General features: G+C 62.6%; 9 protein-coding genes across 9 annotated transcripts; 6 read left to right on the top strand and 3 right to left on the bottom strand.

Moving 5' to 3' along the window:
- Nucleotides 1-721: 721 nt before the first annotated feature.
- ilvD (Dihydroxy-acid dehydratase) lies at nt 722-2,916 on the top strand. Its single transcript, XM_062768922.1, has 5 exons — nt 722-936; nt 984-1,060; nt 1,114-1,128; nt 1,185-1,309; nt 1,358-2,916. The coding sequence occupies exons 1-5, from the start codon at nt 805-807 to the stop codon at nt 2,806-2,808; spliced, it is 1,800 nt and encodes a 599-aa protein (XP_062624906.1). The 5' UTR covers nt 722-804; the 3' UTR covers nt 2,809-2,916.
- Nucleotides 2,917-3,075: 159 nt separating this feature from the next.
- Nucleotides 3,076-6,819, top strand: dhx8 (ATP-dependent RNA helicase dhx8). The gene is made up of 2 exons (XM_062768921.1): nt 3,076-3,218; nt 3,265-6,819. Exons 1-2 carry the CDS (start codon nt 3,099-3,101, stop codon nt 6,769-6,771), a joined length of 3,627 nt encoding a protein of 1,208 aa, XP_062624905.1. The 5' UTR covers nt 3,076-3,098; the 3' UTR covers nt 6,772-6,819.
- A 150-nt stretch (nt 6,820-6,969) lies between these two features.
- On the top strand, nt 6,970-7,718 carry NDUFA2 (NADH dehydrogenase [ubiquinone] 1 alpha subcomplex subunit 2). Its single transcript, XM_062768920.1, has 3 exons — nt 6,970-7,064; nt 7,290-7,396; nt 7,610-7,718. Exons 1-3 carry the CDS (start codon nt 6,982-6,984, stop codon nt 7,693-7,695), a joined length of 276 nt encoding a protein of 91 aa, XP_062624904.1. The 5' UTR covers nt 6,970-6,981; the 3' UTR covers nt 7,696-7,718.
- A 76-nt stretch (nt 7,719-7,794) lies between these two features.
- Nucleotides 7,795-8,871, bottom strand: D2005.3 (putative protein). The gene is made up of 3 exons (XM_062768919.1): nt 8,658-8,871; nt 8,478-8,605; nt 7,795-8,265 (listed from the first exon to the last, which is right to left on the bottom strand). The coding sequence occupies exons 1-3, from the start codon at nt 8,845-8,847 to the stop codon at nt 8,137-8,139; spliced, it is 447 nt and encodes a 148-aa protein (XP_062624903.1). The 5' UTR covers nt 8,848-8,871; the 3' UTR covers nt 7,795-8,136.
- A 233-nt stretch (nt 8,872-9,104) lies between these two features.
- Nucleotides 9,105-11,087, top strand: LOC62_02G002407 (uncharacterized protein). Its single transcript, XM_062768918.1, has 3 exons — nt 9,105-9,298; nt 9,338-10,778; nt 10,816-11,087. Exons 1-3 carry the CDS (start codon nt 9,203-9,205, stop codon nt 10,983-10,985), a joined length of 1,707 nt encoding a protein of 568 aa, XP_062624902.1. The 5' UTR covers nt 9,105-9,202; the 3' UTR covers nt 10,986-11,087.
- A 296-nt stretch (nt 11,088-11,383) lies between these two features.
- On the bottom strand, nt 11,384-13,016 carry LOC62_02G002406 (uncharacterized protein; the record flags this gene model as incomplete). The annotated part of the gene is made up of 2 exons (XM_062768917.1): nt 11,384-12,720; nt 12,761-13,016. The coding sequence occupies 2 exons, from the start codon at nt 13,014-13,016 to the stop codon at nt 11,384-11,386; spliced, it is 1,593 nt and encodes a 530-aa protein (XP_062624901.1).
- A 481-nt stretch (nt 13,017-13,497) lies between these two features.
- Nucleotides 13,498-14,923, top strand: EGD1 (Nascent polypeptide-associated complex subunit beta). Its single transcript, XM_062768916.1, has 4 exons — nt 13,498-13,562; nt 13,885-13,944; nt 14,284-14,460; nt 14,514-14,923. The coding sequence occupies exons 2-4, from the start codon at nt 13,899-13,901 to the stop codon at nt 14,804-14,806; spliced, it is 516 nt and encodes a 171-aa protein (XP_062624900.1). The 5' UTR covers nt 13,498-13,562; nt 13,885-13,898; the 3' UTR covers nt 14,807-14,923.
- Nucleotides 14,924-15,068: 145 nt separating this feature from the next.
- LOC62_02G002404 (uncharacterized protein) lies at nt 15,069-15,989 on the bottom strand. Its single transcript, XM_062768915.1, has 3 exons — nt 15,949-15,989; nt 15,870-15,909; nt 15,069-15,829 (listed from the first exon to the last, which is right to left on the bottom strand). Exons 1-3 carry the CDS (start codon nt 15,959-15,961, stop codon nt 15,106-15,108), a joined length of 777 nt encoding a protein of 258 aa, XP_062624899.1. The 5' UTR covers nt 15,962-15,989; the 3' UTR covers nt 15,069-15,105.
- Nucleotides 15,990-16,159: 170 nt separating this feature from the next.
- HPM1 (Histidine protein methyltransferase 1) lies at nt 16,160-17,532 on the top strand. The gene is made up of 4 exons (XM_062768914.1): nt 16,160-16,199; nt 16,235-16,354; nt 16,393-17,313; nt 17,353-17,532. The coding sequence occupies exons 1-4, from the start codon at nt 16,176-16,178 to the stop codon at nt 17,482-17,484; spliced, it is 1,197 nt and encodes a 398-aa protein (XP_062624898.1). The 5' UTR covers nt 16,160-16,175; the 3' UTR covers nt 17,485-17,532.
- Nucleotides 17,533-18,819: the final 1,287 nt, after the last annotated feature.

The raw sequence follows: 18,819 nt of genomic DNA, 5'->3' as shown, positions 1-18,819 counted from the left end.
AGTCGCCGCAACTCTGAAGCTGACCTAGAAGGCGGCACCGCCCCAACCGCACCCGCCAAGGGAGGGCTCGCTAGAAGTGGTGCGCCTCGGAGGGCAAGTGGCGGTGGGTTCTTCAAGGCTTCCAGTGTGGTGCCTCTGCCGTCCATTCCCGCTAGAATAGCGTTCCGCTCTGTGCCGCCGAACTTTGCCCTTGCATGCGTCTGCGTCACTCTCTGCTTGTGGGCTCGTGCTGTTTGTGAAAGCTCCGCAAGGAAATGACGGCGTACGTGATGGCTCTACGGTTATCCTGAATGCCTGAAATGGTTGCGAAGATCGGGTACTTGAGTGGAGATACCGCATTAGTGCGCGCACCCAGTCTTGTTATGCCGTAGTTGTGCAGCGGTGTGCTAAATAACAAGGATGCCGCACTACGGCAAGGTGGACGGACATTGCCGCAAACAAAGGTCACATGATTGAGTTGCTTCCGGAACCTTGCCTTGTAACCATGATGCCTATCCCACGTCATTAGGAAATTGATAACGCGAATCAATCAACTCAAGGTGCCCCATTCCTAATTAAAAATACACGTATTCAATCATGCCAGATTCAATCCATTGGCCGTCATTGGCTGTTCTCGTCCGTGTAACCCGGCCGACTTTCAGTCACCAGCCAGTGACGGCCCCGGCCGACTGGGCGGTTTGAGTCACAGATTGCTGCTGCTGCAAAAGTCTAGCGTGAGGAGGAGTAGGCAGCGACAACCCGCCGGCTACATCACCACTCGTCGACGTCTCCATCTCTCCAACACACGCCCACACCCACGACACCATGATCAACCCCACAAAGGCGCTCTCCGGCGCCGCCGCAAGGCGCCACCTCTCGTCGTCGGCCACGGCCAACGCTGGCCTCAACCGCTACTCGGCAAAGATTACCCAGCCCAAGCAGCAGGGTGCCTCGCAGGTATGTGGTGGTGCACGGCCCACCCAAAGCCCCCCTAACGATCCCAGGCCATGCTCTACGCTACCGAGGGCATTGACAACATTGAGGACCTTGCTAAGCCCATGGTCGGTGTCGCTTCGGTTTGGTGAGTGCGATTGTGTTTCGGGACGATATCAGGCGGCGCTAACACTCATGAAGGTACGAGGGCAACCCGTAAGTCGTCACCAGCGGCATGGCGCTTCAAACATGCAGCTCCTAACCTAGCCCAGATGCAACGCCCACATCCTTGGTCTCGGCCAGCGTGTCAAGAAGTCGCTCACCAAGGCCGGCATCACTGGCTACCAGTTCGGCACTGTCGGTGTCTCGGACGGTATCTCGATGGGCACCCAGGGCAGTGAGTAGCAACTACGTCTCGGCTGCCAGAGCTGCGCTCACTCTGCAGTGACCTACTCGCTCCAGTCGCGTGACCTCATCGCCGACCAGGTCGAGACCGCCGCCGGCGGCCACTGGCTCGACGGCATGGTCGTCATCCCCGGCTGTGACAAGAACATGCCCGGTACCCTCATCGCTCTTGGCCGTCTTAACCGCCCCGGACTCATGGTCTACGGTGGTACTATCCGCCCCGGCCACTGCGGTGGTGGAACCACTGGCCGCCCCGTTGAGCAGGTCGACATTGTCTCGGCTTTCCAGGCCTACGGCCGTTACCTCCAGGAGGGTCAGACCCCCGAGGCTGAGGAGATCCGCTACGAGACTATCCGCAATGCCTGCCCCGGTTCTGGTGCCTGCGGTGGCATGTACACTGCCAACACCATGGCTTCGGCCACCGAGGCCCTCGGCATGGCCCTCCCCGGCTCGTCGTCGTTCCCCGCCGAGTACCCCGAGAAGCTGATGGAGTGCGACTCGGTCGGCAAGTACATGCTCAACCTCCTCGAGAAGAACATCCTCCCCCGCGACATCATGACCCGCGAGGCCTTTGAGAACGCCATGGTCCTCACCATGGCTCTTGGTGGCTCGACCAACGCCGTCCTCCACCTGATCGCCATCGCCAAGTCGGTCGGCATCGACCTCACCATTGACGACTTCCAGAGCGTCTCGGACCGCATCCCCTTCCTTGCCGACCTCAAGCCCTCGGGCAAGTACGTCATGGAGGACATCAACACCATTGGTGGCACCCCCTCGGTTATCCACTACCTCATCAAGGAGGGCCTCATGACCGGCGACCAGCTTACCGTTACCGGCAAGACCCTCGGCGAGAACTGCGAGGAGTGGATGGCTACCCACTCCAAGCTCTGGGAGGGCCAGGACATCATCCGCCCCGTCTCCGACCCCATCAAGGCCACTGGCCACATCCGCATCCTCAAGGGAAACCTCGCCCCCGGAGGTTCGGTCGCCAAGATCACCGGCAAGGAGGGTCTCCAGTTCACCGGCAAGGCCCGTGTCTTTGACGACGAGGACTCGTTTGTCAAGGCTGTCGAGTCTGGTTCTATCAAGAAGGGCCAGAAGACTGTTGTCATCCTCCGTTACCTCGGCCCCAAGGGTGGCCCCGGTATGCCCGAGATGCTCAAGCCCACGTCGCTCATCATGGGTGCTGGTCTCGGCTACGATGTCGCCTGTCTCACTGACGGCCGTTTCTCGGGTGGCTCGCACGGTTTCGTTATCGGTCACGTCGTCCCCGAGGCCCAGGTCGGTGGCCCCATCGCCCTCGTCCAGGACGGCGATGTCATTGCCATTGACGCCGAGGCCAACTCGATCTCGGTCGACGTTTCGGACGAGGAGCTCGCTCGCCGCAAGGAGAAGTGGGTCGCCCCTCCTCTCAAGGTTTCCAAGGGTACCCTCTACAAGTACGCCAAGCTGGTCTCGGACGCCAGCCACGGCTGTGTTACGGACCTTTAAGGTTGTACAACAGAACAAAAAGGGTCAATACCAGGCCTACCCAAGCATTAGTTTAAGTAATATCCCATCTTCGGAAGGACAGAATGCATAGGAGCAGACATCAAACAGGGCGGCGGACATGGAGGGTGGAGGAGTGATAAGGGACGGAAACAATGACGTGGAAATTGCCCCTGGTGGCAATGAGTGAGTGGTGATGGATCGCGATGGAGGTTGACGAGTTCGAAAGACCGCCGCCGAGATTACTGTTAGTTGTTCTTTCTTCAGCATCTTACCTGTAAACACCGCACACCATGGGCGCAGACAAGGAGCTGTACAAGCTCGAGCTGCTCTCGCTCGTCACGCGAGTTCAGCAAGAGCTGTTCAACCACACAAAGCTGCAGGACAAAAACCTGGCCGAGTTTGTCATTGCCGTGAGTTGACACCAAAGGTCGCCAAGCTTCACTCCTGACGTTCCAGATGCACGAGCAGAGCAAGGGCGGATACGAAGCGTTCACCAAGAAGCTGAGCGACATTGGTGCCGACTTTCCCGACTCGTTCATCAAGAACCTCGACCGCCTGATCGTTACCATGCACCCAAAGTACAAGCGCAAGGCGGCAAAGGCCAAGGCCAAGGCCGAGGCCGGTAAGCCGCAGGCAGAAGGCGGGACGGGAGAAAAGTCGCTCCAGGCGCGCAAGTTCCCCGGACTGAGCTTGCCGGACCAGGAGTGGATGCCTGAGGAGAAATACCTCGACGGGCGGGAAGGCAAGGACCGCGAGGAGAAGCTGCCTGATTTCTCCATGGACAAGACGATGAGCCAGCTTCAGGACGCAGCGTCACGGCGTAACAGGCCTACAAGCGACGACTTTATCGATGGCGAGCCATCCGCCAAGCGCTCGCGCTACGACGACCGCAACGGTGGGGGTTATGGTCGCGATAGGTACAACGACGACCGCAACGGTGACAGCGGTGGCGGCATCCGCGACAACGGCTGGGCTGGGCGTGGAGGCCAGGGAGCGCCGTCGTACCGTGACGACAGGGCAGGCCCCAGCCGCGGACGGCCAGGCCTCGACGACAGGCCAGTCCTGTACAAGATCTACAACGGCACCGTATCGAATGTTCGCGACTTTGGCGGCTTTGTGCTCCTCCAGGGTGTTGCCGGACGGACAGAAGGCCTAGTCCATGTGTCCAACATTAGTGGCCAGCGCGTCGAGTCGGCATCAGACTTGCTCAGGCGGAATCAGCCCGTCAAGGTCAAGGTCATGTCCGTGGCCGGTGACAAGGTTGGGCTGAGTATGAAGGACGTCAACCAGGAGACTGGAGAGGACCTGTCTCCTCACCTGCGGATCAAGACACAGGATGAGATCGACGACGAGTTGAGAAGACACGCTGCGCGGGTCGGCACCGGTGCCAACTCTGCGCCTCTGCACGCCACACCATTGTTGCACGTCGACGAGCGACGCGGCGGCTCGGCAAAGCGGTTGTCAAGTCCTGAACGATTCGAGATCAAGCAGCTCATTGCCAGTGGTGCTGTCAGCGCTGCCGACTACCCCGACCTCGACGACGACTACTCGATGACGGCGGGCGACAACGGTATCGACGAGGACATTGATATCGAGGTGCACGAGAAGGAGCCGGCCTTCCTTGCCGGTCAGACGAGGATCACGCTCGACATCTCCCCCGTCAAGATTATCAAGGCACCTGACGGATCGATGAACCGTGCTGCTCTTGCCGGTGGCCAGCTTGCCAAGGAGCGCGCGGATATGAGGCGAATGGAGGCCAACGACCAGGCCGACTCGGAGGCACGCAATGTCAACCAGCCATGGCTCGACCCCATGGCACAGCAAGCCGACAAGCAGTTCGCTTCGGATCTTCGTGGTAACCTCATGAACCAGAAGACGCAGCAGACGCCGGCCTGGAAGAGCGCCAACAAGTCGATGACGTTTGGGCGTATCACCAGCTTGAGCATTCAGGAGCAACGTCGCGCCTTGCCCATCTACAAGTTGAGGGACCAGCTCGTCAAGGCTGTTCGCGAGAACCAGATTCTCGTTGTCGTCGGCGACACTGGTTCCGGAAAGACGACTCAAATGGCTCAGTATCTTGCCGAGGAGGGCTTACTGGGGCGGCTCAAGCTGGGATGTACGCAGCCGCGTAAGGTCGCCGCCGTGTCGGTTGCCAAGCGTGTCTCCGAGGAGGTTGGCTGTCGCCTTGGTGGCGAGGTCGGCTACAACGTCCGTTTCGAGGATGTGACCAGCCCAGAGACCAAGATCAAGTTCATGACGGACGGTATGCTCCTCCGTGAGCTGCTTATCGACCCCGATGCGTCCAAGTACTCGGTCATCATGCTCGACGAGGCGCACGAGCGTACCATCGCCACCGACGTCCTCTTCGGTCTCATGAAGAAGGCTTGCAAGCGCCGTCCTGACCTCAAGCTGATTTGTACGTCGGCCACACTCGACGCCGAAAAGTTCGCCACGTACTTCTGGGGCTGCCCCATCTTCACGATTCCTGGTCGTACCTTCCCCGTCGAGATCCTGTACACCAAGGACCCCGAGCCCGACTACCTCGAAGCATCGCTCATCACCATCCTCCAGATCCACCTCATGGAGCCTCCAGGCGATATTCTTCTGTTCTTAACAGGACAAGAAGAAATCGACACGGCGTGCGAGGTCCTGTTCGAACGAGTGAAGGCACTAGGACCACAAGTGCCCGACCTCATTATCCTGCCCGTCTACGCTGCGCTGCCGTCCGAGATGCAGTCCAAGATTTTCGACCCGCCGCCTCCCGGCGCACGAAAGTGCGTCATTGCCACCAACATTGCCGAGACGAGTATCACCATCGACGGTATCTACTACGTTATCGACCCGGGATTCTCAAAGCAAAACGCCTACGACCCCAAGCTCGGTATGGACTCGCTCATTGTCACTCCGATCTCGCAGGCCCAGGCGCGCCAGCGTTCTGGTCGTGCTGGCCGTACCGGTCCCGGCAAGTGCTACCGCCTGTACACCGAGCTCGCGTACCGCAACGAAATGCTTCCCAACCCCATCCCCGAAATCCAGCGTACCAATTTGGCGTCTACGATTCTGACGCTCAAGGCAATGGGTATCAACGACCTGATCAACTTCGACTTCATGGACCCGCCACCAGCAGCGACCATGTTGACAGCTCTCGAGCAGCTGTATGCCCTCGGCGCGCTCGACGACGAGGGTCTTCTGACCCGCGTTGGTCGTAAGATGGCGGACTTCCCCCTCGACCCCATGCTGTGTAAGATGCTCATCAAGTCGGTCGACTACGGATGTTCCGAGGAAGCCCTCACCATCGTTGCCATGCTCCAAGCCGGTGGACAGGTGTTCTACCGGCCAAAGGACAAGCAGTCGCAGGCGGACGCCAAGAAGGCCAAGTTCCACCAGCCGGAAGGTGACCTCCTCACCCTCATGGCTGTGTACAATGGCTGGAAGGCATCAAAGTTCAGCAACCCATGGTGCTTTGAGAACTTTATCCACACGCGTGCGGTCAAGACGGCGCAGAATGTGCGCAAGCAGCTCGTCGGCATCATGGAGCGGTACAAGCACGAGCTTGTGTCGTGCGGCACCAACTACAACCGTGTTCGAATGGCCATCTGCTCTGGCTTCTTCCGCAACGCGGCCAAGAAGGACCCCGTGGAGGGTTACAAGACGCTGGTCGAAGGCACACCGGTGTCGATCCACCCTTCGAGCGCCATCTTCCAGCGGCCGCCCGAGTGGTGCATCTACTACGAGTTGGTGCTCACGGCCAAGGAGTACATGCACCAAGTAACGGTGATTGAGCCCAAGTGGCTGTCCGAGGTCGCGCCGACATTCTTCAAGGTCGCCGACCAAAACAGGATCAGCAAGCGCAAGAAGCAGGAGAAGATTGAGCCTCTGTTTGACCGCTTCGCCGAGGACAAGGACTCGTGGCGTCTGTCCAAGCAGAAGCGCGCTACGCGGTCGTCGCAGACGTTTGGATAGGGTGTGCAGTGTTGTAGAGTACAGTATCGCATGGATCAGTTGCATCAGTTGAGGCGGATAGCCGTCGTGCAAACGTCGTGGTGGTGCCTCGTTCAAGCCAACCAACCCCCAATTTGCTTCCGCCGTCCCTCACCCACTCACTCACCCTCCAACCACCTCCGAGCCAAGTCAAACCCGCATCTCCCTCCACCCCACCACCAACAAACCGCCATGTCCCTCAAGCAGCTGCCCAAGGCCGTCAAGGAGCTCCGCCTGCACCTGTGCCAGACCTCGCCAGCGTCGGCCGGCGTGAGGTGAGTGGAGAGTGCGCCTGGGCGCGCGCGTCGTCGCAGCCGGCTTTGCTCCCTCCTCTTCGTCTCGTCGTCGTCGTCACTCGCCTCGGCGTCACATACTCGCGGTGCCAGGCCCCCACGTGCCACGGCGGTGACGACGAACGACAACGACGATGAGCAACTCGTGGAGCATGCTCCGTTCCCGGCCCCACCCGCACAGCACGCACACGCTGACACCACATCCAGGCAATGGATCTCGGCGTCCTACCCCGCCCTCAAGGCGTCCAACCCCGACGTCAAGGTGCTCATCCGCGAGGCGCAGGGCGTGTCCCCTCGCGCGTTTGTCCGCTTTGGTGAGTGTGCGCGGGCCGGCGGCGCGATGGCGCCGTAGGCGGCGTAGCGTGTCGGCGTCTTCTTGAGTCATTGCTGACGGCTTGCGTTCTCGTTCCGCGTATCCTCAACCAACCGCTTTACTCTCTCACGAACCGCCCGCCCGCTCTCCTCTCGCCCCTCGTCCCGCTGCTCGCATCGCCCGCTCGCTCGCTGCGCTCGCTGTCACGTTACAGAGCGCGGAGTCGAGTCGCAGACCGGCCTCGACAACTTCTCGGCCAACGACGTCAACGCCGCGCTGGCCAAGCTTGCCGGCCAGTAGAGAAATATGCACGCATGGTTAGGCGGGTGTGGCGGGGGAGGGGCGTCGTATGCGACGCAGGAAGCGTCAACGGAGAGGAGGGGGTGGGGGGAGGGAAGGGCGAGACAGTGACGCTGAATGGGGCTTTGTGACCTTCGCGGGACGATTGGAGAGGATGGTCTGCGAGTACTGGCAACGCCGCGCAACGAAGATACAAGGCTTGTGTGGGCCAAGCGCTGCACCCAGCTCTGAACACCAGCACACCGACAGTCAGCGCGTGTGCTGCACGCCACAAGCAGACAGATTATACACTGCATCACAGTCGCTCGTGCGATATGAATGTCGGGAGCCGAGTTCTCGTTGCTACTCAATATCCCTCGTCGTTGGCGCCGTAGCTCAACAGCCCGCAGCCGCGCGCACGGCTGCGCTGCCTCGCCGTCTGCCTCGCACCGCGCTCGCCTCCTACAAGTCATACTCGTCCGAGTCTGAGTCGTCGCGCTTGCGCTGGATCGTGATGCCCGAGCCGAGGGTGCGGCTGCGCGCCGACGTCTGCTGCGGCGCCTGGGGCTTGGGCGCGGCCTGGTTCGAGACCTACGGGGTGTGTGAGCGTTTGTGTGGCGATGGTGAGATGGTGAGATGCCGCCAGGCCAGAAGCTGGCGTGCTTGCTCATCACAGTGGCGCGAGTGACAGCCGCGATCGCCGCAGAGGCTTCTGGCCATCACGCCCAGCCCAACGAAGACATGGCCCTCGCCACCGCCAGCTCGCCAGCTCCTCCTCGCCGCTACGCTCGCGCCGCACTCACCTGCTCGAGCAGCCCCTTCAATGCGTCGTCTGACACCTGGCCGCGGATCTGCCCCTGCTGGCCCATGCGCACGAGGAGCGCCTCGACCTGCGCGGCGAGCTGGGGGCGGGTGAGGGCTATCCGGGAGACTGGGGCGGTGTTAGCAGGCCGGTACTACCAGTACACTAGGTGGCCACTCACGGCGCTCGCGGGCGGCCGGCTCGAGCATGGCCTGGATCATGCTGCGCTTCATCTCCTCCTGCTGGGCGGCGCGGGCGCGGCGCTCCTCGTCGTCGCCGCCGCCTCCGTTGTTGCCGTTACCGCCGTTGCCGCCCTGCGCGCCGGACGGGGGCTGGGCTGGGCGCATGCCTGCTGGGAGCTGGAAGGACATGGTGTCGTGTGAGTGAGTGAGTGGGTGATGTGCATGACGATGACGGCGGGTTCCTCTTGGGTTTAGCCCAGAGCCAGAGCCAGCCAGCGAGGGACACAGCTGACCCGCACGTGACTGGAATGTTCGCTGAGTGAGTTCGTCGTCGCGGGGCTCCAATTTAACCAGAATGACTCTGTTGGCAGGACGCCGCCGACGAGTCAAGCGACCTCCTTGCCCTGCTGCTCGTCACGATCCACCCAGATCCACTCCAAGCCACCCAACAACATCTCAATCCCATCCAGCCTCGACATCTATCCACAACTCTACCTTTCTCCCCCCTCCTCCGCGACATAGCTAGCTCATAACCGCTCGCAACATGTCGTCGCCCGAAGCCACCAGCGCCCCGACAAAGGAGCGCGGCCCCGTCGAGGAGCTCATTTCCAGGCGCCTCAAGCCGCTCAACAAGAAGATTGTGCGTACACGCCTGCCCTGTGCTTCCTGACCATCCTAGCTCCGCTTCCGTGGCTACGCCGACAAGCCGGCCGAGACCCTCAACGCTGATCAGGTCGCGGGCCTCGCTGCGCTGCCACAGCTCGAGGCGGCCAGCCGCGAGCTCGAGGAGCTCTCCCGCCAGGTGGAGGACGCCGAGCTCGTCGCGGCCGCCAAGACGCGCGAGGTGCGCGAGGCGGCAGAGCGTGACCTGGAGGACCGTGTCACCGCCCGCGTCCGCGACCACACGCTGTCGATCGCCTCCCAGGTCGCCGCTTTCCTCAAGCTCCACTCGCTCCTCCACCCGGCCAGGCCAAACGACCACACAAACCTCACGTTTGCGCCCCTCACCCTGCCGTACGCGCTCCAGGACCAGGTTCTCGCGACCGACATCCTCCGTGTCGGCCGCATGTACGACGACCTCCTGGCCGGCGGTGAGGCGGGCCACGACGTGCTCTCCGGCCTCGTTGCCCCCCGCACAGGCCTCGACGACGACGAAGGTGCGTCGGTGCGAGTCTGTCGCCCCGCTAATCACGTTCCAGATGACCGCGTTCGCAGCCTTCTCGTGCTTCTCGGAGAGCCGGGCGAGCCGGCCGACCCCACCGAGGTCGGCAGCACCGCCGTCGAGGCCGCCGAGTCGACTCGCGACTTTGCCTCCGAGATCCTCTCCGACGATGTCGAGTTTGACCCCCACCGCACCCCGCAGGTCCACACTCGCACCTTTGACTTTGACGAGCCGGCCGTTGTCGCCCCGCACCTTGCCAACTTCTCCCGCGGCGCTGCTCTCAACTTCTTGCAGGAAGACGAGCTCGAGGTGGTCACCGAGCAGGCCGTGCACGTCGAGTACGAGGTGGTTGAGCCCATCGAGCGTGAGGAGATGGACGAGCCAGCTGAGTCGCTCGCGACGACCCCTACCGCGACCTCGACTCCCTTCACGCCTCTCGACTGGACCGCCGAAGACGAGACGACTGACGACCACGACGCTGCCGAGCAGCTGCGCGCCGCGTTTGCCGGCGCCGATGGTGTCGCGGTTATCACCCAGCAAATTGAGACCGTGGTGGTGACCGAGGCTGTCGCCGCTGGCACGTCGGGCACCTCGTCTCCAGCGCCCAACGGCGAGAAGAAGAAGCAGCAGAACCGCAAGCCCTCGCAGCAGCGCAACAAGCAGCAGAACGGCGACGGCAAGAAGAGAGAGAAGGGTGACAAGGCGGACAAGGGCGAGAAGGCGGACAAGGGCGACAAGGCGGCCGGCAACAAGGATGGCGAAGGCTCTCAGCCCCGCAAGGAGCGCGCGCAGGGCAAGGGCAGACCCCGCCAGCCCAAGGAGCAGGCGCAGGCGGCCGACCAGGCGGTTGACAGCGATGGCTTCGAGACGGTCCGTCGCAGCGTGTCGACGCCTCGCGGACGTGGCGGTGCAGCGCGCGGTGCGCGTGGTGGTGGACGTGGCGGCGCGCATGGTGGCCGTGAGTTTGATTTTATGCGACTTGACTGACTCCTCAGAGCCCCGCACCAACGGCCAGGCCAAGGACGGACAGCCCCGCCCCCGCAAGGACGACAAGGGCAACGGCAAGCCCGCCGGTGACGCCGCGGCCGCCGCGACCCCAAAACCCAAGCCGAGCATCTACAAGACGACGCAGCCCGCGGCGCCTACGAGCGCGCCGATTTTCTAGGAGTGGGGCGGAGAGAAGTGACAAATGAAGACAGCAGTAGCAGCAGTATATCCTCGCAATTGGTCATGGGGCCAGGTCATCCGCGACATCATGCATGGCTTCTATCCTGTCGTGGGCAGTTGTGGGAGGCCTCACGAATTGCAGACACAATCACGAAACGATGTGAGCACCGACTGCACCTGCGCCTGCGCCACACCCACTGCACCCGCATCAGCACATCATGCATGGCTAGCGCCTGGCGCTTCGACAAAGAACTGGTACAACGGGGTAATACAGGTAACGTTTTGTTTGGACGTAAGCGTCGTTCGTAAAATACAAGTTGGTTACAGGAACCAATGTTCGAGGAGGAAAAAGTTCGTGAGTCGGGACAAGAGACCTGCGTGACAGTACTGTGGCGGCTAGCGACGCTCGTCGCGCTTGTTGGCGGCAATGTGGGCCGCCTCGAGGGCAGCCACGCCGTACACGTTTCTAACGTGGTCAAAGTGGTTTTCCGCGCCGGGCGTGTTGGACAGCGGAGCAAGGCCCTCGGCCTCAAAGTTGGACACGCCGCCGGCAGCCATAAAGTTGGCAACGGCGAGCTCGGCGAGCATGGCGTCAATGGTGGGCGTCTCGGACGGCTCGTTGCGGAAAATGGGGAGCGTCGCCGAGTCGGCACGCTTGGGGGACGGGTCGGGGGTCAGGTCAGGCGTGAGCGCCTCAAAGTCGAGGTCGAGGTCAAAGTCGAACGCGGCCGAGTCGAACGCGAACGCGTCCGACGCTGGAGACGACGGGTTCGACGGCGAGCGAGATGTAGCCGGAGGGGCGAGCGTCGCCTGCCGCGCCGAGGAGGCCGTCGCCAGTGGGCGTAACGTCGTGGCCGGGCGTCCAGTACGCGGCGCAATGACCAGTGGGCGGGTGACGGGGATGCTGATGGAAGCAGAACGGCCCGAGGATGTGGTTGGGCGGCTCGAGGCCGTCGAGGCCGGACGCGCAACTAGAGGACGGGTGGTCGAGGTAGCCGTGGTCGCGACCGACGCCGGGCGCGTGGTCCTCAGCGAAGGCGTCACGGTGGCACTGCCAAAACGGGGAGCGGCGGCGGACGCTGGGCGCGTCGTACGGATCGAGGGCACAGCAGCACCACGCGCGGTGCTCGGCCCACGCCCGGCTACGGGCCGCGTCGACTGCTTCGGCGCGGCCTTGGGCTGGCGGAAGAGGTCGTCCTCGAGCTCGTCGTCGTCGACGAGCTTGACGTGCATAAACTCAACGTCCTCAAGATCTGGCGGTGGGCTCGGCAGCGGCGCGTAGAACATTGGCCGCATTGCCCCGAGTGTCTTCATCGACGCGACGGGGTCTGGGATGCTGTCTGCCCACTCGGGCACAAAGGGCATGTCCTTGGCAGTGGGCATCGCGTACTCGTCTTCGCCATAGTACTCAAGGATCTCGGCTAACTGGGCGCCCTCGACGTCGGCCTCGAGGATACTGTCGAGCGAGACCTCCTGGTCCCACTGGTGCGTCTTGTTAAACGACATGTCGGGGGTGCCGCCACCAGCCGACTGGAGTGACAGGCGCGAGCGCGAGCGGCGGCGCGTACGCTGCGCCGATGGCAAAGGAACAGGGGATGGGCCGATCGGCTCGGCGCGGGCGGGCGCTGGCGTGCGGAGCGTGTTCTGGCGCTGAGGTGCAGGGGTTCGATGGGAACGCTGAGGCTGGGGTGCGGGGCCGGGTGTCTTGGTCACCTGGAAGAGACGCTTGGGTTCTAGAGCCCGTCAGTTCACTGTCATCGCGATTCCACTCACCTATCTCCTCGATAGGAGCGCTGCCGCTGCCCTTTGGTGCGAGGACGTTGCGCTCGACAGTCTTGCCGCCGAGGATGCGGCTCGGGCCAGCAGTGCCGGGCTTGAAGGGCGCGCCTCCGCCGCCAAGCGGCGCGCGCATGGGCGTCTTGGCGGGCAGGTTGACGCCGGCGTTCTCCTTGTCGCGGCCTGCTTGGGCGGCGCGGCGCACCGTCGCTGGCGGGCGCGCGAGATGTGGTGCTGGGGCGTGCGCAAACATGTTTAGCTGCGCGAGCCGACCGCTGCTCGCTGGTGGAGAGGAGAGATGTGGGGAAGAAGGAGGCGGATAGCCGTCGGAGGGATAACAAGAGTGGGCAGAGTGTGTGGTGTCTATGCGGCAATGTTTTGGTCCTAGCCTGCGCGACGACTTGTCTGATGGGACCGGCGCGAGTAATCAGTAGGGACTGGCGGATGGGCGATGACGAACGGATGTAAAAGCACTCGCGTGGACAAGTGCCACAACGACAGCCGGTCCTATTTCGCCGGTCCCACTGTGGAGTTTTGATCCCGCTTCACCCAGGCGAGACTCCACACCTTCGGGCCACACTGCAGCAATGTCAGCCAGGAGGAGCCGTCACCCAGCCAGGCCCACCCAGCCAGCCAGCATGCAGCAGCAGCACCCTGCCTGCCAACCTGCCAGCCAGCCAGTGGATGCCAGCCAGCACGCACTCTGGCCGGCTCACCACCACCACCGACAACCTCGACATCCCAGCCCAGCCTCGTGTTATCTTATCCCCACCTTCTACTCATCAAAACCGGCCTTCAGGTGCGTGCCATCACTTGGACACGCAGTCCCCAGCACACTGCGCAAAGCCCCCTACCCCAACCTGGCAACAGTCGCTGACCTGCTCTTCCCCTTTTGCTCACCATCGACATCGGCTACTTCGTTACCCCCCCCTTCGACCGGTTTCTTTTCCACTCCCACATTCCATTCATCATCACTTGCGACTGCACTTGCAACTCGCTCACCAACGCTCGCACACGCCGATCCCCGTATTGCGGACCATTTCCCATCACTGGCTGTGCTCGCTTGCCATTGTCACAAAACGCTACACACCTCCACCGGCGCCCCAACTTTCGCCCAGCAGTCCTCAACATCAACATGGACAAGGAGAAGATCGCCAAGCTCCAGGCTCAGGTCCGCATCGGTGCGTACAGATCACTTGAGAGTACTGGCGGTGCTGCCGGTGTCGAGAGGAGCAGAGGGAAGACAAAAGGAGGCAGGAAAGACAAGCCGGCGGATGGTGGATTGCCTGAGATCTCTGGCCTGTGCACACGACCAAAAAGTCGACTGTCACCAGTTTGGTGCGACGAGGGCGAGGCGTGATGCGCGCAAGCCTCCATCCAGCCGATGCTGTTGTTCACCGCGAAAGAGGCGTCCAACGTCGTGTATCAGTCGCTGACGTGCTCTTGTCCCTTTCGTCATTTCGACCATTTCGACCCTGGCTCGTACTTGTTCCCATCTGCTGCACATTGCCCACACACAGGTGGCAAGGGTACCCCCCGCCGCAAGGTCGTCAAGAAGTCGGTGACTGCCTCGCAGGGTGACGACCGCAAGCTCCAGGCTGCTCTCAAGAAGCTTGGTGTCCAGCCCATCACCGGTGTTGAGGAGGTCAACATGTTCAAGGAGGACGGCAACGTGCTTCACTTCGCTGCCCCCAAGGGTGAGTGTGGTGGTGGAGACTTGTCTTCGAACACAGATGCTAACGACGGCCAGTCGCTGTCCACGCTGCCCTCCCCTCCAACACCCTCGCCATCTACGGCCAGGGCCAGACCAAGGAGCTTACCGAGCTCGTCCCCGGTATCCTCAACCAGCTTGGCCCCGACTCGCTCGCCAACCTCCGTCGCCTGGCCGAGTCTTACCAGACCCTTACCGCCCGCCAGGCTGCTGCCTCTGGCGAGAAGAAGGAGGGTGAGGTCGCCGGTGACGACGACGAGATCCCCGACCTGGTGGAGAACTTTGACGAGGCCGAGAAGAAGGACGAGGTCGCTGCCGACCAGCTCGACTAAGTACGGCAAGCTTGCCGTCGTCGGTTAGATGCAGGGAGATATGGACGGCGCCGACAGCACATAGGCGCCGGAGATCAAGCGCATTGTACACAGTACAACATGAAGCTTTGCAACAGAGGGAGTCGCGGCGGGCGAGGCGAGGGTGGAGGTTGAGGGCTGGGTGGGAGGTGAACGTCCGTGGCCGTGGCTGACACAATATGCGTCACTGACATGATGTGCGATGCTGTCGTGATGTCCCATGTGCGCAACTCGACTCCCACAATGCTGAATGCTGCCAACGTGTGCTATGATACAACAGTCTACTTGCTCTTACCGCCCTTCTTTGGCGCCGCCGCGGCCGCACGCTCCGCCTCCTTATCCGCCTCCTTGCGCGCCTTAATCTCGCGATACTGCGCAATGACACGCTCACGCTCGACCTCCATAAGACGCTTCTGGCCGGCGTTGAGCGGCGTGCGGCTGCCGCCAGCCGCGGCCCACGCCGAGCCCCCGGCACCAGCGCCAGCCTTGACGGCTGCCCGCATGCGCGGGAGCGCGGGCGGCGCCTGCGCGACGTCGTTGAGCCGCTTGCGCTGCGGTGCCTCCTCAAACTCCTTTGCCGGGCGGTTGGGCTTGAGCTCTTGCTCTTCATCCTCGTGGGCCGTCTTGCCCTGCGCGGCCTCCTTGCGCGCCTTCTTCGCAGCCTTGAAGTCGCGCACCGCCTGCCCCTTGGCCGATGCGGCCGCCTTGATGGCCGAGCTCACCCCGCCACGCAAGGTAGCCTCCACGCGGCGGTTGTACTCGCCCAGCGACTCGTGCTCGCCGATCTTGGGCAGGTCGGCCTTCTTCGCCTTGGGCTTGGGTGCTGCTGGCTCGTCGTTGCCGCCGGCGTCGCGCTTGCGCTTCGGCCCGCGCTCGCCCGTGTCCTCGCTGTTCGTGCCACCGCGCGCGCGGAAAGCAGCCTGGACCTTGGCCGCGTTGAAGATGCGCATCGCGCCCTTGGGCGTGTCGTCGCGTGTCGAGGCGGACGGCGCATGGTTGAAGCCTCTGTTGAGGGTTAGTAGCGTGCGATGACCCAGTGACCCACTTGGCCGCGCGGTCGGCATCGCGCACGGATTTCTTCGCGCCTGTTGCTCGTCAGCGAAGCCGCTGGAGATTCCACCCACGCTTGTGCCCCATGCTGTTGTTGTTGGCGTTGATGTGGTCGTCGTAACGTTGATAGTGGCCGGTTGGCCACCCAGCTGATGTTGAAATCTCGGGATCAATGCCGAAAAGGTGGAGGAAAATATTCAGACGGCCGTCATGACGAGGTGGAGGTGGATCAGAGGATGGACAAAAGTTAAGAGATGGGCACAGAGCAGCTTGTCAACATTGCACTGCAGAGCTCGCAAACATGTTCAAGTTCTCCTTCAACATTGTGGGTGTGCAGCGCGAGCAAACCTGACCCGCCAGGACGACGAGGACGACACGGTTGTCGTCGCGCCCAGCGCCGACAAGTCTGTCTCGGCAGCCTCCTCCTCGACCCCGCGCGCACCTCCACAGCCAAGCAAGCGCATCTCGCTCACCGACCTGGTGTGTACCTCATTCCTGCACAGTTCTAACACACACAGCTCGCAACGCTCCCAGAAAACTTCTCCTACTCGCCCCTCGCGCACCCGCTGGGCGGCGCCCCGCTCCTCCGTCGCGACCTGTACGACGCGCGCTTCCAGCTCGCGCAGGGCGAGGCCGCGTCCGAGGCGTATGTCGACGCCGACACCGACCTCATCCCCGGCACGTACGAGGGCGGCCTGAAGAGCTGGGAGGGCGGCGTGGACCTCGTCGAGGTCATCGCGCGGGGAGTGGGCAGCGGGCGCTCCGGCAAGGGCAAGGCCGCGGCCGGGAGCGAGGAGGCCGACGTGGGCAGGTGGGTGCGCGGGGCGCGTGTGCTCGAGGTCGGCTGTGGCACGGGCCTCCCATCCGCCTACTTGCTGCGCTCGCTCCTCGCCTCGCCCGAGGCCAGCACCACGCGCACCACGCTCCACCTGCAGGACTACAACCTGCCCGTGCTCTCGCTTGTCACGCTGCCCAACCTCGTGCTCGCCGCACTGCCGTCGCTGCCCGCCTCGGCGCGTGCGGCGGCCGAGACTGCTGCCGACGAGGACGAGGAGGATGATGACGATGACGAGGCGCCACGCCGGCCGTTCGACCCCACCCGCGCCGGCACACTAGACGTGACCCCCGCACTGGTCGAGGCGTTCACCGCCCTGCTCGAGGAGCGCGGTATCGACCTTGTGTTCACGTACGGCGACTGGTCGGGCATGGCGGTCGACTTGGCCGGCGAGGCCAAGTACAACCTTGTGCTTACTGCCGAGACAATTTATGCCGAGGAGAGCGTCGGCCCGCTTATCGACGTCCTCCGCGGATCTGTGGCACCTGGTGCGGCAAAGGCCAAGCCAGTGGCACTCGAGGACTCGCTCGAGGCCCTCAGCGTCGGCGACTGGAGCAAGGAGCCGCTCGTGGTCTCTGACCCTGTGATCCTAGTTGCTGCCAAGGTGGGTAGAAGCTTGCGACAAGACTGCTCACACACCCAGGTGCTCTACTTTGGCGTCGGCGGCGGACTGGACAGCTTTGTGGCGCGGGTTGAGGAGCTCGGTGGCTGGACGACGCGCGTGCACGACTGGGTGCGCGGCGTCGGCCGGGCCGTGGTGCGCATTGGGTGGTAGGCGTGCATTGTGCATTGTACACAAACACTAGAGAGGGTCGTCTCCCTGATCGATATGTAAACCAAGTAATCAACCCAGCGTGCCAACGTTTCAGTCTATATTTCTTTCAGTTCAGCAGTATAACCAGCCAGCCAGCGCCGGCCGCCAGCGCGGGTGCGCCGCGGGTCGGAATTAACGACGCGGGCCGTGGCTGCAGGCATTCCCTGTCTAACGACATGGCAGGGAGACGAGGTGACGCAATAACGTAGCCAACCCGTCCATTTGGACGGGGCACCCGCTGGTGCGCTGCCTGCCCGCTTCCAGGTGACATCCCGGAAGCTGACACGTAATGGGACAAGGTTTGGCCGGCGCATTGTAGCCCATGACGAGAGAAGCGTCGCGGTTGTTGTCCAGTGCCCCAGAATGCTGGTGTGTGTGCATGCGACCGACCGAGCCGAACAGGCAGAGAGGCACAGACGCCACGTTCAGGCCCGCACAGAACAGAGAGAACACTAGGGCTCGAGGTGAGTGCACTGCCTGATTGTAGGAGACTGCAGGTTGCGCAGCTCATCCTTGCGGTGATCCCCCGCGCTGCGGTAGGGCATCGTCGCTTGGTAGCGCGCCACGCTGCTACCTAGCTTGCTGCGAGGCAGGCGACTGCTGGTGCGACGCGTTGTTTCAAGTGGATCAATCAGGTCTGCCAGTGTCCAAAGATCTCGGGCTTGGACCGTGGCCGTGTGCTCGACGACGACAGGACAACGGGGTTTGACTGTGCTCTGACACTGCCTGACCCTCGAAATAGAATGGTATCCTTGTCGAGGATGACCCTCCAGGCACTGTTCTGCTCCAGGCTGGCTGGCCAGCCTGGCCTGGGCACACACCGCACAACGAACATAAACTAGCACCTCCCTCCCTTGCCTTCAGTGTGCTGCACATCAAGCATTGGCCGTAGCGTGGCATTGTCGGGCGCGCCGTTGTCACCACCACCGGACTAGTTACGTCCAGAGCCAAAGCTTGGTGACTGAGAAAATCTCCGCAGTGGCGCTGGTCCCGTTCCTGAAGGCTACATGGCAGCGGTAGGCGAAGATGCCGTTCGACCGAGACGACGACGAGGAGGGGAGGTATGGGGTGGGCGCTTGTGGGGGACGGCAGAGAGGTATGCATCAACGGGCAAGTCGCGTCATACGGCAGACGATCGAACAAGCAGAGGGGTCCACGCGTCGTGCGTTGTCAAAGAGGGAAGAAAGGAGTCACTGAATGCTCTCAATGCAGTTCTGTTGCTTCAATGCGCGAGATCCACTGTGACCTCTCTGCTCGTCGGCTCTGCACTCATGCCCCCACCCCCGGCATGTACCT

This window comes from Vanrija pseudolonga, chromosome 2, assembly GCF_020906515.1.
Source record: "Vanrija pseudolonga chromosome 2, complete sequence".
Taxonomy (NCBI): Eukaryota; Fungi; Basidiomycota; class Tremellomycetes; order Trichosporonales; family Trichosporonaceae; genus Vanrija; species Vanrija pseudolonga.
This window is presented reverse-complemented; position numbering and strand designations above follow the sequence as displayed.